Below are 13,043 nucleotides of genomic sequence, written 5' to 3'. Positions count from 1 at the left end.
CAAAACAAGTTTGTCTGGGAGATACTAACGTCGGAAACTAGATATTTGCTTCTCTTGCCGTGAAACTACTGCACGTGAAATCACATGTACGTCTTCGCTTGTGATTGGTCTAGCCGTTACGCATGAGGAACTGGCACTAATTATCCCATGACGCGTATGGTAATGACGGAGCCAGGCAATAGGAAGAATCACTGGAGTAGGGACGATGAGCTACAATGAAAAATTCTCCATATTGTCGAATTTTTCGATGGTATCGACAATTTTTAAAAAAAGTTATTAGACTATATCTATTCTGATTTTCTGACAGCTAACTGGAACATTTTTATGGCTATTTCTTCTTCTTAATGCATAGGATAAACATATCCCTAGCCCCTACTGGTAGGGGATCGGAACTCCTGCTCAACCAGGTTGGCTCTAAGAAGCCGTCGAGACTATTACCGTCAAGCGAGACCAGCATCGTGTGTTGTTATAACTTGTTTTTCGTTTCCAAAGATGTAGATTCAAATATATTTCGTAGCATTTCGTTTTCTTGGCAGAACATTACCAAAGCGTGAAACCTTCGAGAGCTTCAAGAGGCTGTGAAATAATTTTCTATCGGAGAAAGTCTTGTTTCATTTCGAGAGTTGTCAGTTCCGGGATAGTCGCGTTAAACAGTAGCTCAACGGGCCGTTGCTTTCGCTTATTTTTCCCTTTCTGGGAGCTGGAAAATCGATTTGAGGAGTTTGGTTGAGTTTTAATTGGACTGTAGAGGGTCCTCAGTGTATGGATATGGTTGTCAAGATTATGCAGGCCCGCTTTCCCTCTCAATTTGACCAAGAAAAGTACTCTACTCCTTTGTTTAAGAATTTACGGGAGAAGGCAAGGAAGAGAACTGCTCACGAAGCGTTTTCTAAAACTGCGGACGCCCTCGATGATCTTGAACTAGCTCCTAGGATTAAACGTGTCGTTCGGCGGCCACCGCCTGCCTTAACGATATATGTACGCAGAGAGAGCGAGAAAGCGTACAATGCTATAATGCTGGAAGAAGTAACAGTCGAGAGTTTAAAACTGGCGTTGTCTGAGAAGTACGGCACTCCGTCAGATTCAATCACGAGTTTCGCTCTTCGATGCAAAGAAGGGTAAGTTGAATTTAATCTCGTTAGAGAGTGGAGATTTCACGATCTTAGTCCTAAATCAAAAATGAAAGGCAGGAAGTGTGTACGAAGGGGAGTATCGAAGTTGTTTATTTTTAGTATACTTACGCATGCTAGATGATCGTATGTGCACGAGTTTACGATATTTTCCCCTCGTGAGCTGTCGCTAGCTTTTGCTCGAAACAGCTGACCGTGTTTAGTTTGTGTTAGAAGTCATTTTGCTTACTTTGTTGTTCAGTTCTGCAAGGTGAACTATTGAGACGTAAAAGATTTGCATTCTCTCCATATTAGTCGTAGCGAGTTTTGCGAAACAATAGATTCGATTTTCATTTATATTGCATACTTCAAGGGTTTTGAATTTATTCGAAAAATAAAGCATTAGTTATCATCCTCCCTTTCAATTTACGAGGCGCTTCTGAAGCTTATTTTGCGTGTTTGCTGTCTTGATTTTTATGGCGTATCTTTCGCTTCACTCACGTTTGCCGGCCTGGGTTAGCTCATAGTTCATGTTTCTTGGCACGTGGTAACTTGTTATTCCAGTTTCTAACCAGTTTTATTTACACCTCCATTCATTTCTTCGATCGATGAGTATTTCTTTCAAATTCCGAGTTTGGCTTTTTGAAGGTTTTTCTTTTTTGTTAGTACTTTTGGTTCGACTGATTAAATCTCGTTTACTGTTGCATTTACTCGTCAAAGCTGATTGTCGTGTTGATCCGGTTGAAAGGAATGATTCCCAGAACTCGTTACCCTTGTCATGCTATTATATTCGCTTGTGGCTTTGTTGTTGACGTTAATTGTAAATTATTTCATGAAAAAGGCTTTTATTTATCTTGATGAATCGTCGAGATTTTTATGTCAAGGGAGTGAAATCGTGACAGTGCAAGTTTTTTGTACTGTTGTTGTTTTTAATTCCATCAACAATAATTAACAACGAGATCTCGACGGGTTTTTTTTGGAATGTTTCTTTTGAGAGTTCAAAGTTCATTTGGTTTTGTGCATTGTTTAGGTGTTTGTGTTGTTATTTTCTAAGTGAAGGCCAACCATTTAATACAATTTCTAAATTATTGTCCCATAACTTTTCATCAAAATTTCACGCTTACTTCAGTTCTTGGTCTTCAGATTTTAACAATTATCATTAAAAGTTTGTTTACAACGTCTAGCTATTTTGATTTTTCTTCTTAATGTGACAGTAGTTTTGTCTTCTTTTTTGTTGTGAACAAATTCCACATTTTGGAATACAGTAACTACGTTTTTAAAACTTCTTGAAGGTTTATACCCTCAGTATTTGCGTAGGGTAAGATTTGGAACTTTTTGGCCTTGTCTCAGCATGTTTGTACTGACTATACAATAGTTTTCAATGAACCCCTTCCCTTGCTTCCTGCCTTTTATTGCAATTAGATATAAATTGTATAATTGGAAAATGCCAAAGTGATGTCTTTTCTACTCTGACAACAACATTGTTTTTGACATGTTGTTAAAATTTTTAAAATTTACACTGTCATAATTTGGGAGATGTGAGTTTGCCCGGCAAATAATATTGTTCTTGTTTCATGCAGTAGAAGAGTATCAGTTTGGTACAATAGTAAAAGTCATTTTTACCTAGTGCTATTCACAGCATGGCTCATGTGACATGGCCATTTGGAAAAAAATGAAAAATATATGTATTTGCTTCTGCAATATTTCAAAGGAAGGTTGTTGTGGCTTATTTGACTTTTGTTTTCTTTGTGCCATTCTGTGAATAAGATCTGGATTAAAAGGGATTAATGGAGCAAGTTGGGGCTGTTTGTGTGCATATTTGTGGTTAATTGACTTAACAGTGCTAAACCATGAGTGTAATGGAATTAGTGTTGATGCTTAAATGTTTTAGTAAGCCATGTGTATAAGTCTGTTTGTCATTGTACTGTATTTTTAACATGTGTTTATTGACCGCTGGGGGTATTGGAAGGGTTGGAATGAGTAAATAGTACACATTTCAATATCCCACCATTTAATTTCTGACTTTGTGATGCAACCCGACATGTATACTTAAATGTGTCCCATAAACAAGTATCATTGCACAAAGTAGCATTGACATAGACTTCATAAATGACAAACTGGACAAATTCAATTAGGATGATCTGTTTTGTCTTGTGTCCCCATTGTTTTGAATTTCAAGGTTGCAGTCTGGCAGGTCATGCACTAATTGGGATATTGACTTGTATAATTTATCCATGCTCAGTGGTATACTTTAATCTGGGAATATAATCCTTTTGATTGTTGCTGTTTTGATTGTAGCTAATGTTCCTCCTCAGTGCAAGGCTGACTGGTACAGTACACAGTTTGTTAGCTTTGATTTATGTTCCTTCACTGCATTTAGCATGGTTTACTCTAGTCCAAAAGTATGAAAATAAATTTCAAGTTATTAATATTTGGGCTGGGGTCACACTTACCCTGGCATCATTCCAAGCTGTGGCTCACAAACATTCTTCTTGCTGTTGACTGTATAACATAAACATATAAGCCATCTTAAACAGGTACAAGTTCAATTGCTGTGGTTTTGCAAAGTCAGGCCTAATTTCTTACACAGCCTCTGTGTATTTAGTATAAATCTAAGCTCCATATCAAAATTTTGTAGGGTAATAGATTGTTAAATTTAAATGAAAGACTCTGGTTTTTGAAGAAACAAAGACAAAATTATTTCTACCCTAAACTTTGCTTGTTTTATGAAGTAGTGTACTTTGATGCAGTAAATGAACTGATAAATAAAAATAACCCAGGAAATAACCAGAAGAGAAGAGGATTGAAGGCTTTGACACACATTTGAAATTGCCAACTTTCCATCTGTAAACAATAGTTCAAGGGAGGTCTGAGGTACCAAATTTTTATGAATACTCAATTTTGGTTGAAGTGAACATGGACTTCCAAGTTATACAGGGTTTTGCTGAAAAATAAGCTGTCATATCTAATTGTAGATGAAAATACAGGAAGAATTTTTTTTTTTGATGGGTTGACTCAGTATTTTTATTTTGCTTTGGAGTGCAGAAATTTAATATAAAATTATGTCTTATCTAACAAAGTAAAGGATGTAGAATGATGCAGGTGGCACAGTTTGGTATTGTGGAATTTTTTGATCGATTGTTCTGGAGTGTGACCCCAGCCACTAGAAAAAATGATTGAAAAATAGTCTTTGCAGTATGGTGATTTTGCTTGGTTCTCAAATTGAGACCATCAATCCAAGCAGGCAGGTACTCTTTGAGGAGATATTTTCAAACCAGGAAAGTTATTTCCTTGCTCCCAATTCATTTTACGACATCCTGTTTTCTTTTGTTTGTGTTGTGATGGCCTTGGTTTCCTCAATAACTGAGAGCACTAGAGGAAAATAGACAAAGTGACACAACAGTTTGGAATCTAGTTTTACTGCGGAATTGCATGGTGAATGTAAATAGGTTTTGTACGTTAGTTTATTGTTTGAATTTTGCAGCAACTGAGTGGGCACAGTTGGTAGGGCCTCCTGGACGTCTGCAGATGGAGTTTTGCACACCTTCGAAGTTGCAGGGTAGCATAACATTTAACAGAATTTTAAAAGAACGCTAGCCATACCAAAGCAATTTTATTGTAAAAATCTCAAACCAGTCTCAAAGAAATCTGTTTCTATTTTTTCTATCTAATTGTTGGTCATGAGTAGTCCAAAAGAACTTATGTTGTTAGTATTTGTTAATTTTGCTGAAGGGAGTTTTAACATTATATACAGTTTGAATGGAAAAAAAAAAAGAAAAAAGAAAGAACATTCAGGAACATTTTCTGATTGACTATTCCGGAAATAATGTGGAAGCCAACATAAATCTGTAATTGGCTTTCAGAACTGCAGTTTTACATGAAATTCTTCCCTTTGCAAGCTTGGCAGTTGAGAAGTATACATTGATATAATGTTAAACTCCACTTAATTGCACTTTTGTGTCAAAAGTCAATGCTGCAAGGGTTCAAAGTTTGTAGTGCTTCATATCCATTGAGGTAGACATGGTTACAAAAGTCTTGAAGGGACTCAAATAAGACTGAATTTGTACACTCTTGTTTGTCTGCTTTGATGATTCTGGTTGGATTTCTTGAAGAAATCTAACCTCTATAACCTTTCACTCACCAAAAAAGATCATGTTGTCAAACAGAAGTCCTATTTATTTAAATTTTTGTAACAGTGTCTGTCTCAGGAGTGGTTCTTGTCAGAACTTAAGTAGCTTGGTGTGCAAGTGATAGTGTGTTGTCATTGTGATGGTTGGGGGAGAATATTGTTTCATGTTGCTTTGTGTGGGCTTTGATCAAACTGCGCTTGAATACAAGAGCAAGTGACAAATAGCATATTTACAAGCTATCTGTGATCCTACCTCTTGTCATTTTGGTTAGCCAGATACAGTTTGTTTTGTTGGCTTGGTTTAAAATTTATTTTCTTGACTATTTTGCTCTTGAAGTGACAAGTGGTGAGGTTTTAAGCAATAGTAAATTTTAGTTGCTGCTCTTTTGGTTTATCAGCAATGTGTTTGCTATAGTTTCTTGCCCTTGTATTAAGATTCAGTGGGAGATAACAGTGCATAGAATATTGTTTGTCTAATACAGCTTTTCTTATGTGACATATAATTTTCCCTCAATCTGGCTAAATAAATACAAACATTACATAATATGTGAAATTTATTTGAAACCAATCAGTTCACTGTAAAACAATATGTAAAAAATTAAAGCAGCAAAATTTCACAGGGTGAAATTTTAAATTTTGACACCCAGTCTTCTATGCACAGATGTGATGTTGCATGATTGTTTTGTACTGATGTATTCCTTCTACAGTCTCATTTTACAAATGATAGAAACATTACTCTAAACCCTTTGCTTTGTGATTATTATCTTGTAGGACTGCCTCAGAAATTGATGATAAAGCTGTGGAGGCCTTTGTCGATGAGGATGATTTTATCATATCGTTAGACTACAACGAAAAAATGGGAGTTTGCAGCGTAGTCTTGGAGACATCAAGCTGACAAATAGTGTTAGAGGTTCATGACCTGGTTTTCTACTTTGCCAAGTTGGAGGACATAATTTACAAGTTATATTGACTTTGCATATTTTGTGGAAGTTCACTGCTAGTTATGTCGACAAGGAGAAATATATATACTGTATGTTTCTTTGTGATATAAGTTGATTGTAAGAGTGGAATTTCTCTGTAACATGGTGTTCAGGAGGTTTTTCTTTTCTGGAGTAACTTATTACTATGAGGAATTTTCAATCATGCAACTCTGATAATATATCTAGCATAACTTAACCCTTTAACTCCCAAGATCTGATCATCAATTCTCCTTTCAAGCTGTTGCAAATTTCCTTGTGAATTAGTTCTAGGCTGTCATTTTGACTTGCTGCCAAATTTGTCTTCCTAATTTACAAGAAAATAGATGTAAGTTTAATAGAGAATTTCAGTTCTCATCTTTGTAGTTTAAGGGTTAGATTTGATGTACTCTCCTGATAGGGAGCAATATTTGTGGCATAGGACATGCCCATATGACAAGATTTGTAATTTTTATTTGTAGTAAAATATTTCCAGTACATTTTCTGGATAAGATTGTATATTTGTACTAAGATATACTATATCATGGGGAGAGAGTTGTTTTGTAATTTATTTCATTGCAAAAAATCAACAAAAGTTAAGTGTTACTCCAACAAAAAGAGTATTATTCTGGTCATAGTGTAAAAATTTATGTGTAAACAATATTATTCACTTTGGATAGTTTATGTTATTTCCTTTTACAGAAAAATCAATTTTGTATTTTAATTCTTGTAGAGCAATTTCAAGAGAGAAACATAACTTCCAGACTTAGTTTTTGTCTGGTTTTCTGTTTCATTTCATGTTTTTTATTATTTTATAATAAGTTGTCAAATTTCATTCATGATTCAGTGCTGTGTAGACTTAGCTTCCATGTTTGAAGCATTTAAGAAAATTTTTGTCAAAGACTTGGTTCTAAGGTAATATTTGCCATTTTTCTGAAGGAAGGACCTCTGTTAAATAACTAAGATGCAGACCTCTTCAGAAATCAAACTCCGAGTTGTGGCTGCACATTATTTCATGGGTGAAGGTAGAAACTGAAAGTTTTCTTTCTCAGGAATAACTTTGTTACAGTAATATCTGACCTTTCTTTAGGAATTAAAACTTTCTTTTGTTGTTTACAATCAAAATTAAGCAACTTTAAAGATGCAAGTATTTCTTTGATCAAAGCATAATAAACACAGAAAAATAGAGCAAAAAGCAGGCTCCTTTTTTCACAGCTGTGTTTTTGAAGCTGAGAATCAGTATATCCCAAACAACTTTGCTAAGTGCCAACCAATTTCCATCACCTGAAATTTAGCCATGCAGAGTTTTTATGCTATTATTCCTGTTACAGCTGATAGGATCACTTATAATTTAATTTTCAAGTACAGGGGTGTAGCTAGCCTGAAGGCCCGGTCCTAATATTTTTTTCCACACACTTTACTTTAACATCATGACTCTGGCAAATGTTGAAACAAAGATGGAACTTTCATAGGGGACTAGCCTAAAACAATTAAAAAACATGGCTACACCCCAGAGGTAGATATAAGAGCTGAAGGTTTGCAACTAAATCACTTAAAAAATTGTGTGGGATTATTTTTTACTTCATAATAGAAACTCGCTCGTAGTTATTTTTTTTTTTACAATTTTGATCCCTGGATGCATTTTTTTTTCTCCAATTAAAAAAGCTACTTGGTTCTTTTTTATCCTATAATTTTAGTTAACCCTTTAACTCCCATGAGTGACCAAGACAGAATTTCTCCTTACATTATCAATACAAAATCAAGAAGACAAGTGATGAGAATCAAGAAAAGTATCAATTAGGAGATTATTAGTCGATACAATACCAAATTCTCAGAATTAATATCTGAAGAATTGCATAGCAGACAGTAAGGAGAAATACTAATGAGATCTTGGGAGTTAAAGGGTTAAGAACCAAAATTATTCCCTTGCCTGCTAGCCAGAATAAATTTGGTTAAATGCTTAATTACTGATAAGTGAAGGATGAAAGAGGTGATTTTCTCTAATCTCAATTCATTGAGGCAAACAAGACACTAAGTCTCTTGTTAGTGTTGGTTATGAGGCAGCATACTGTCTTGAAGAGAATGGGTTGTCATTATTTAACCTGGCAACAGTTAATAAACTGGTGTAATATAAAGATGAAAGACGAGTGTTGTTGTGATTCTTACTTGTTTGTTCTTTACCTTGACACACTCACTTCAGTATGCATATTCTCCATACATTTCCCAAGGTGTTGATGATGAGAATTTATTGAACAATCGAAGCTTCTTGAGCTGGCAATCATTTCCTACATTCTCATGAACTTATGAATGATTCAGAAGTATTACCATGAGGAGAAATGAGATACTGGTGACAGCCAAGGCCTGAAGGGTTAAAGGTATGTTGCACAAGGTTAACATTTCTTGATCTTTTCTGTTTGGTAGTCAAATGTTGGTGATGAAATTAGGGTTGCTTTGACTTCCATTTTCTCTAGCAAAGCCTATTAACATCCCTCACATTTAAAGGTTCATATTAAAGCTGTACCCTTCTTACAAAGCTGCAATTTTAACTCAACAAATTTTGAATATTTGGCCAATTGATGCCCCTTTGCTTTTTTTCGAAAATAATTTGATAACTTGATATTGACATTGATGAGAGGTGATTGGGAATCCCCTTAACACTTCTTGTAACATCATTTCTGCTCCCTGATGAAGTAATCATCACTAATCTCCAAGGTAAACCAAAGGTCAAATTTCAGAGTCTATAAATATTCCCTTTTGGCATATCAAGAATATTTGCCCTTTTGACAACCCTCGCTTATTTCCAGAAATAAATTAGGAATTTTGGATAGTGGTTCATCCTTTAAATTTCACACATTTCTGTGGATCTTGATGTTAGTATTTATAGCAAGAGGCAAGTGAAGCCCTTAGCATTTCTTACATCATAATCACTGCTTTCTGACGAAGATAGCATCAAGAAGTCATCATTTAAACGGAAGGGCACAGTTTAGAGTCTGATCAACTGTTACTATTTTGATGATTAACAAATGCCCCAAGACTTCCAAAAATCTTATGAATTGCCATCATTTCTAGTGATTTAATATTAATTCAACCCAAGATTGCTTATCAGGGACTCAGTTTGGATACTTATTTTAGTGTGTGCTCTGCTGAGGATAGGAGTGTGTAGTTGGACAGTCCTGTTGTCAGGCAGGGGCAGTCAATAGATCACATCATTGCACCATCTTCGTACCCTTACTTTGGCATGCACATTCTCCACACTGTGCTTCATACATCTCTCAAGGTTCCAACAAGGAGAGTTTGTTTGACAAACAAGGGCTTCTTTGTTTGGTGTTAATTTTAATCTCTAAGCCTGGGCTTAATTTTAGGGAGAAATGGCAGGTTCATTTTCTCCTAACAAAAGGTCAGTTGATGTGTCTAACCTCCCTGATCAAGAGTTGTCATATTTTTGATTACTAAAGGAAAAGACTTTTCATTGCATAAATCTGTCTGTAGTCATAACCCAGACAAGCAAATTGGGTTCCAGCCTTAGAGTCATTTAAGTTTATTTGTCACTTTCATAAATTCAGGTAGATTGGATGTAACTTGATACTTCTGCCCCCATGATGTAGATGATCAGATGATAAGTGGTAATGAGATCTTTGTATTTGGTTCACCAATTATCTTTTACTAATAATAGGAAATCAAGGGCAAAGATATTCCTGGGAAAAGAGGAACTTTATTTTTAAACACCATCAACTGGCATAAACTAGAATGTACTACTGCACACACTCAATCTATAAAGATAAGTTTCAGACTAATTTACAAATATGAAATAGCAATAACTCCTTTATATTGCTATTTCTACAAACCTTGTCAAACTAAGTCTTTAAGGCTTAAAGACTTCTTTGGTGGTATAAAATTTCTTCAATGTACAAGGGGTGTTTAAAGAAGCTTGCTCATGAAACAAATAGTCCTGTTCAGAAGCAGGAAATTGGAATTTTGAAATTAATGATCCCTTCACCACCCAGTGGCAAGGGGCCAATTCTGTCATATCAGAAATAATTCCAACAACGCAGTAAGGCCAGTAACACCATCTAGATGTGGGTCTTGTCCTCATTAGAGGACACTTGTACGTAGTTGGGAGAATAACTATGTTGTGAAGTAGATGGGGATTGCTCTGTGATTATATTCTAAGCATTTGATTCCTATGTAATTAGCATCTAGAGCTCCTCTCTTATAAGTCCTATGGAAGCCTCACTGGTTTTTGGCTTTGAGAAAGATTCTGAATGCAACTCTGTCACTGGTTGCCTAACAATTCTAGTGTCAACTACATGTATGCCAGGTACAGACTTCCAATGAAGCCCTTACTTCCAGCTAAGAGTGGCAATGACGTATACATAATCCATACTGATGTCACGACAGCGTCAAATACTACTCACATCCCTCCCCTCAGTCTCTACGTGTTCTTTAAGCCTTAGTGAGAACCTTGAAAAGAAGCAAGTTTCTTTTCGAGTTCATCGGCCTTCATTCGCAATCTCCGCACTTCCTCTTTCAGATTGGCGTTCTCTTTCTCGAGATTCTTATACTTTTCAGTGACTTCAATTTCTTTCTGTCTACGTAAGTCTCTTGACCTTTTCGCTGCAACATTGTTTTTTATTCTACGTTCCCAATATCTTTCGTCTTTTTGAGACTGGCTGTAAAACTTCCGTTCCGCCTTTTTCGTGATCGGCAAAGGATTGTAGACGTATTTAGAATTTCGACGTCGCCGAACCGGAGTTTTTCCAGGCTGGGGGCCACTTGCCTCTTGATGATCTTGCCTTGTCCCTCCAACAGACTGGCACCATTGTACAATCGCGTTTGTTCCCTCTGGTTGAGAAGTGTTTGCTCGGAGGGTCTGAAAAACGGCTGGGTCCACTTGCAAAGGAAGTGATGACATTTTCGATAAGACCACGGAAGACAAAACGTTGTTCACACTGGCAGCCACTTTCGAAAACTCTGTGACCGCTGGAGAAACTTGTTCCACAAGACCACTAACGGTGGTAGCAACTCTGGTACTAGTACTAGCTACCAGAGACAAATTTTGTGGATCCTCACATGACGCTTGGGTATTTTCCTGACAGTTCTGAGTTTGCACAGAAAGGAATTCATCCAGGTCCATATAATCTGAAGGAAAACTGCCTCTCGTGGATGTCGAAAGCGTATCGACACCCGAGTCACTCGATTCACTATCATCGCCTACAAACAAACAAGTAACATGTAGCTTAGTTCTCTTGAGTAACAACAAATGCAAATAAAATGTCGTTCCAGGGATGGCCATTGATTTTAAAGAAGAATGATATAAGGCCTTAGACGATCAGCCTTCGAACAACGAGGAGTCCAAGACAAAAAACAGCTCTTCGTTCTATCTTGCCTGCAACGATGACGTAACTAGCCTTACTGAATTGACGTGATCAAAGAAGAGTTTTCTAACAGATATCTATCCATGACTTACTTTGGTTTGGGGCTGCTGGACTTGAACGACTAGACATCATGAGTTGGCGATCTTCTCAGTCGAAGTACACACTCACTGAGACTAAGCAAAAAATGGTTATCTATTGCTGAAAATGTTAGGAAAGTAATGTTTATGACAAGAGTTCTGCTGTCGTGTTGCATAGATTACTCTGATTGGTTGAAAATATCGGCACGTGCAGCTGTCTTCCCTTATGTAACAAACATGGCGCCCTATTGCACGTGCAAAGTCTGACGCTCTTGTTATATAACTTTCTTCACATCGCCAGGTAACCTGGCAGTGTGATAATTGCTTACTAGGAACGAGCGAGAAATAGAGATTTTTTGGGGGGGGAGAATTAGAAATAAATGGTTAAGTCTCAAACTAGTTCGATTTTCATTCGAAATTTCTTGCTTGAAAATGCCTATTTAAAAACTCTATCATTGAACAGCCCACAGATTATTATGTAACAGCGCGTTTCCTTGACTCTAGTAGGCTGGGTTGAAGGACGTGTTCCGTATTGATAGTAAATAATTATCTTAACTCAAGAGTTACTTCTGGGTTTGACAAAAACCCCTTATACCCACCTGCGCCTGAAACGAAAACAGCTTGGCCAAGCACGATAAAAGAATCTGAAACACTGTTAATAAATTCTAGTGCATTTTTAGTTTACGGCAGAAATTCACTTTTTACGCAAATTTTATTCGTTAATTTTTGTGCAGCTTTGAACCAATCAAGTTTTTGACCTTGCCATGCCGTGTTTCTTAGGCTGACATCTACAGGCAGAGTCCAGAAAGTAAAATAATTTGCTCACCTGCAATAACGAAGTTGAACGATTCAACTCCTAATTATTTCAATGCAATCCAAGGTTTCCTAAATGACATACAGCCATCGTCTTTCACACGACCGTTCACGTTTCACGTTTCACTTGACGCACGCTTAAAGTTGTTAATTGTGGAGGATGTCGCGACAAATCAACTACCTTACACAAGAGATGAAAGATAGCCGTGTAGTTAAGAATTGTTATTGATTTGATTCCATAAATTCTCTACTTAAATCGTGGAAAGCAATATTTTTTCAGTAGCTTGAAAAAGAAGTTACGTAATATTAGCCAGGAGTTAACACGCATAAGAAAACGAGAGTGAGAAGGGTCCCAATTACCACGGTTTTCACCGACTAACCCTAAGCGTCTGCCTTGAGGTCCTTTGATATGATGACTAATTAACACCTCATCAGAAAAAAAGGGCAGCTAATTAGTGAGCATATACAAGGACCTCTTGTTGCAGCGATTAGATCACCCTTGATGAGGGCACCAGACTGGAGTGTCGAAACGTTGCGTCTTCTTGGTTACATTCATGAAATCTTTAAATCAGAGGAGCATCACA

At 36.6% G+C, this 13,043-nt stretch overlaps 2 protein-coding genes across 3 annotated transcripts; one reads left to right on the top strand and one right to left on the bottom strand.

The window, feature by feature from the left end:
* The first annotated feature begins 442 nt into the window (after positions 1-442).
* Positions 443-7,389, top strand: LOC113686492 (grainyhead-like protein 1 homolog). Its single transcript, XM_027204114.2, has 2 exons — positions 443-1,118; positions 6,010-7,389. Exons 1-2 carry the CDS (start codon positions 763-765, stop codon positions 6,131-6,133), a joined length of 480 nt encoding a protein of 159 aa, XP_027059915.1. The 5' UTR covers positions 443-762; the 3' UTR covers positions 6,134-7,389.
* A 2,497-nt stretch (positions 7,390-9,886) lies between these two features.
* Positions 9,887-12,832, bottom strand: LOC113686469 (uncharacterized). 2 transcript variants are annotated; one of them, XM_089191174.1, is made up of 3 exons: positions 12,473-12,832; positions 11,662-11,742; positions 9,887-11,405 (listed from the first exon to the last, which is right to left on the bottom strand). In XM_089191174.1, exons 2-3 carry the CDS (start codon positions 11,699-11,701, stop codon positions 10,645-10,647), a joined length of 801 nt encoding a protein of 266 aa, XP_089047300.1. In that variant the 5' UTR covers positions 11,702-11,742; positions 12,473-12,832; the 3' UTR covers positions 9,887-10,644. The 2 variants fall into 2 exon arrangements, with proteins under 2 accessions (XP_089047300.1, XP_027059891.2); XM_027204090.2 differs by lacking the exon at positions 12,473-12,832 and having other exon boundaries at positions 11,662-11,766.
* Positions 12,833-13,043: the final 211 nt, after the last annotated feature.

The sequence above is a fragment of the Pocillopora damicornis genome, chromosome 13, assembly GCF_964200805.1.
Source record: "Pocillopora damicornis chromosome 13, jaPocDami1.2, whole genome shotgun sequence".
In the NCBI taxonomy this organism is placed as follows: domain Eukaryota; kingdom Metazoa; phylum Cnidaria; class Anthozoa; order Scleractinia; family Pocilloporidae; genus Pocillopora; species Pocillopora damicornis.
The sequence above is the reverse complement of the archived record's forward strand: the minus strand, read 5'-3'. Positions and strand labels throughout refer to the sequence as shown.